Source organism: Phytophthora parasitica (assembly GCF_000247585.1).
Source record: "Phytophthora parasitica INRA-310 unplaced genomic scaffold supercont2.13, whole genome shotgun sequence".
Lineage (NCBI taxonomy): Eukaryota > Oomycota > Peronosporomycetes > Peronosporales > Peronosporaceae > Phytophthora > Phytophthora nicotianae.
In genome coordinates, this window is record NW_008648999.1 from 709,419 (window position 1) to 711,312 (window position 1,894).

A 1,894-nucleotide genomic window follows, 5' to 3' on the forward strand; every position below is an offset into this window, starting at 1 on the left:
GAGTATGTAAAGCAACACCTTTTTTCTTTGATTGGCATCGTCTTTTTTTTTCGTCAAAGGGTTAGGCTAAATTTTAGTCGGAAGCACCCCGATCAGATAGGAGGTCTTCCGTAAGGTACGCGGAAGATGGCCGATCGAAACTGCTGTTACGAGAGAACGCATGCTGGGGTCGATGCCGATGAGAACCTTTGGGGAATAGTCGGTCCCAAGCTTGAACAACTCCTCGGCGAACATGTCTGCTTCAGCAAACTCTTCCGGCGTCTTCGCTGTCTATTTTCTTGGTTTCTTCTCGGTAGCAGCGGTCCCGTCGTTATTTTTACGCTTTTTCGTTGATACCAGCTTACCACGACCACTTAAGTTGTAGTCACTGGGCGTATCATAGTCACCGACGCCCCGTAGCCGTTGGTTTTGATCTCGTCCACAAACTTGCGATTCTGCGTTTCGAACTGCTCTACGTCGAAGATCTTCCGGAGTACTTCAACTTTATTCTTCTGGAAAGTCCTCGCGTTGAACGGTAGATGATTCAACTCGCTCTCCAAAAAATCCTTAACTTTAGGATCATGAATACGACGAGCGAGGAGACCGTACAGCGTAGATGCATTCAGTTTGACGTACGCGGCTTGGAACGTCGTAGCCACTGGTAACAGAGAGTACACTCTTGCGCCATTCGTATTGGGGTGCTTGTTCATAAACTTCTCCATGTAAGACAACATGTCGAACAACTTGCGAATGAAGTGTGCGCTGTTCGCTCGGATTTGCCACAATCTCCAACCACACCCGCAACTCCGTTTCCACTGGGTCACTGGTCTCGTCCCAATCCGTCCATGCCTTCATCGTCTTGTCAGTGAGATTACCGTCTTCGTCTTTTTCGGGTATCGACTTCACACGATAACAGCTATCCACGAGTCGTTTCGTTTGTTTGTGTGAGAGTTCCAGCTTGCCTTCTTCCGCGTACTTGAATAAGGTAATATGCCAGTTATGTGCACTCGACCAGTTTTTGCCACTATATTTATCCAACCAGAGCTCCAGCATTTTTAGTTCTCGGTTTGTATTGGCTATTGCAATTGAGGCAAAGCAATTTGAGCTGGATAAGGCTAAATGGATTATCTCGCTTAAACAAATAGCGGCAGAAAACTGTTCACCCCGCTAATATGAGAGCATTTTCGAAGCGGAGCCGTCTCTGCCCCAAATCATGCAGCAACAACAGCGTTTGTGCATCAAATTATCCGAAACGAGCGCTTTTTAAGAGTGATTTATCGCTGAAATTGATATCTCAGTGAAAAGTTATGTTGATACAAATTTAAGACTTCCAAAAGTGGCACGTTACTGGCACACTACTTTACTCTTGAATGCGAGAATGTCCTCAAAATATCGTATCAGGTTTGACATTTGGGTAATATCAAGTTTACTCCCCAGTAACCTCGGGAACGGACTCGACGGGCCTGAACGATATCATGCAAGAGGATATAAGGTTCGTTTAGGAATGGGTTTACTGTATATGTAAAATCTGTGCACTGTGTATTACGGTACACATGCGTCGTAAACAGACGTGTGTATTACTGACGCCTACACGTAATACCCACGTCTGTTTATCGCGATCTGTACGCCAATGATACATACTATACTACATGCCGTAATACGATATCCGTCGACTCGGGCCATTCTAGAATTGCAGCGCTGATACAAGCCCCCCCCGTTTTTCCACTCCTCCAAGCAACCTTCACTTGTGACAAATAATGCGCATTTGCTACGTCCTGGCCGTAGCTGCAGCTGCCTTTCATGTCCATAGCGACACTGTGTCGGCATTGACGGATTTGAACCATAACCACGTTGCTACCGACAATTCGGTACTCTCCGTCGACACTGCTCAGACTACCGGTGCTAACAAGCGATC

The 1,894-nt window shown here is 46.4% G+C and overlaps 1 protein-coding gene across 1 annotated transcript; it reads right to left on the minus strand.

The window, feature by feature from the left end:
- Window positions 1–353: 353 nt before the first annotated feature.
- Window positions 354–713, minus strand: PPTG_07877 (hypothetical protein; the record flags this gene model as incomplete). The annotated part of the gene is made up of 1 exon (XM_008902254.1): window positions 354–713. One exon carries the CDS (start codon window positions 711–713, stop codon window positions 354–356), a length of 360 nt encoding a protein of 119 aa, XP_008900502.1.
- Window positions 714–1,894: the final 1,181 nt, after the last annotated feature.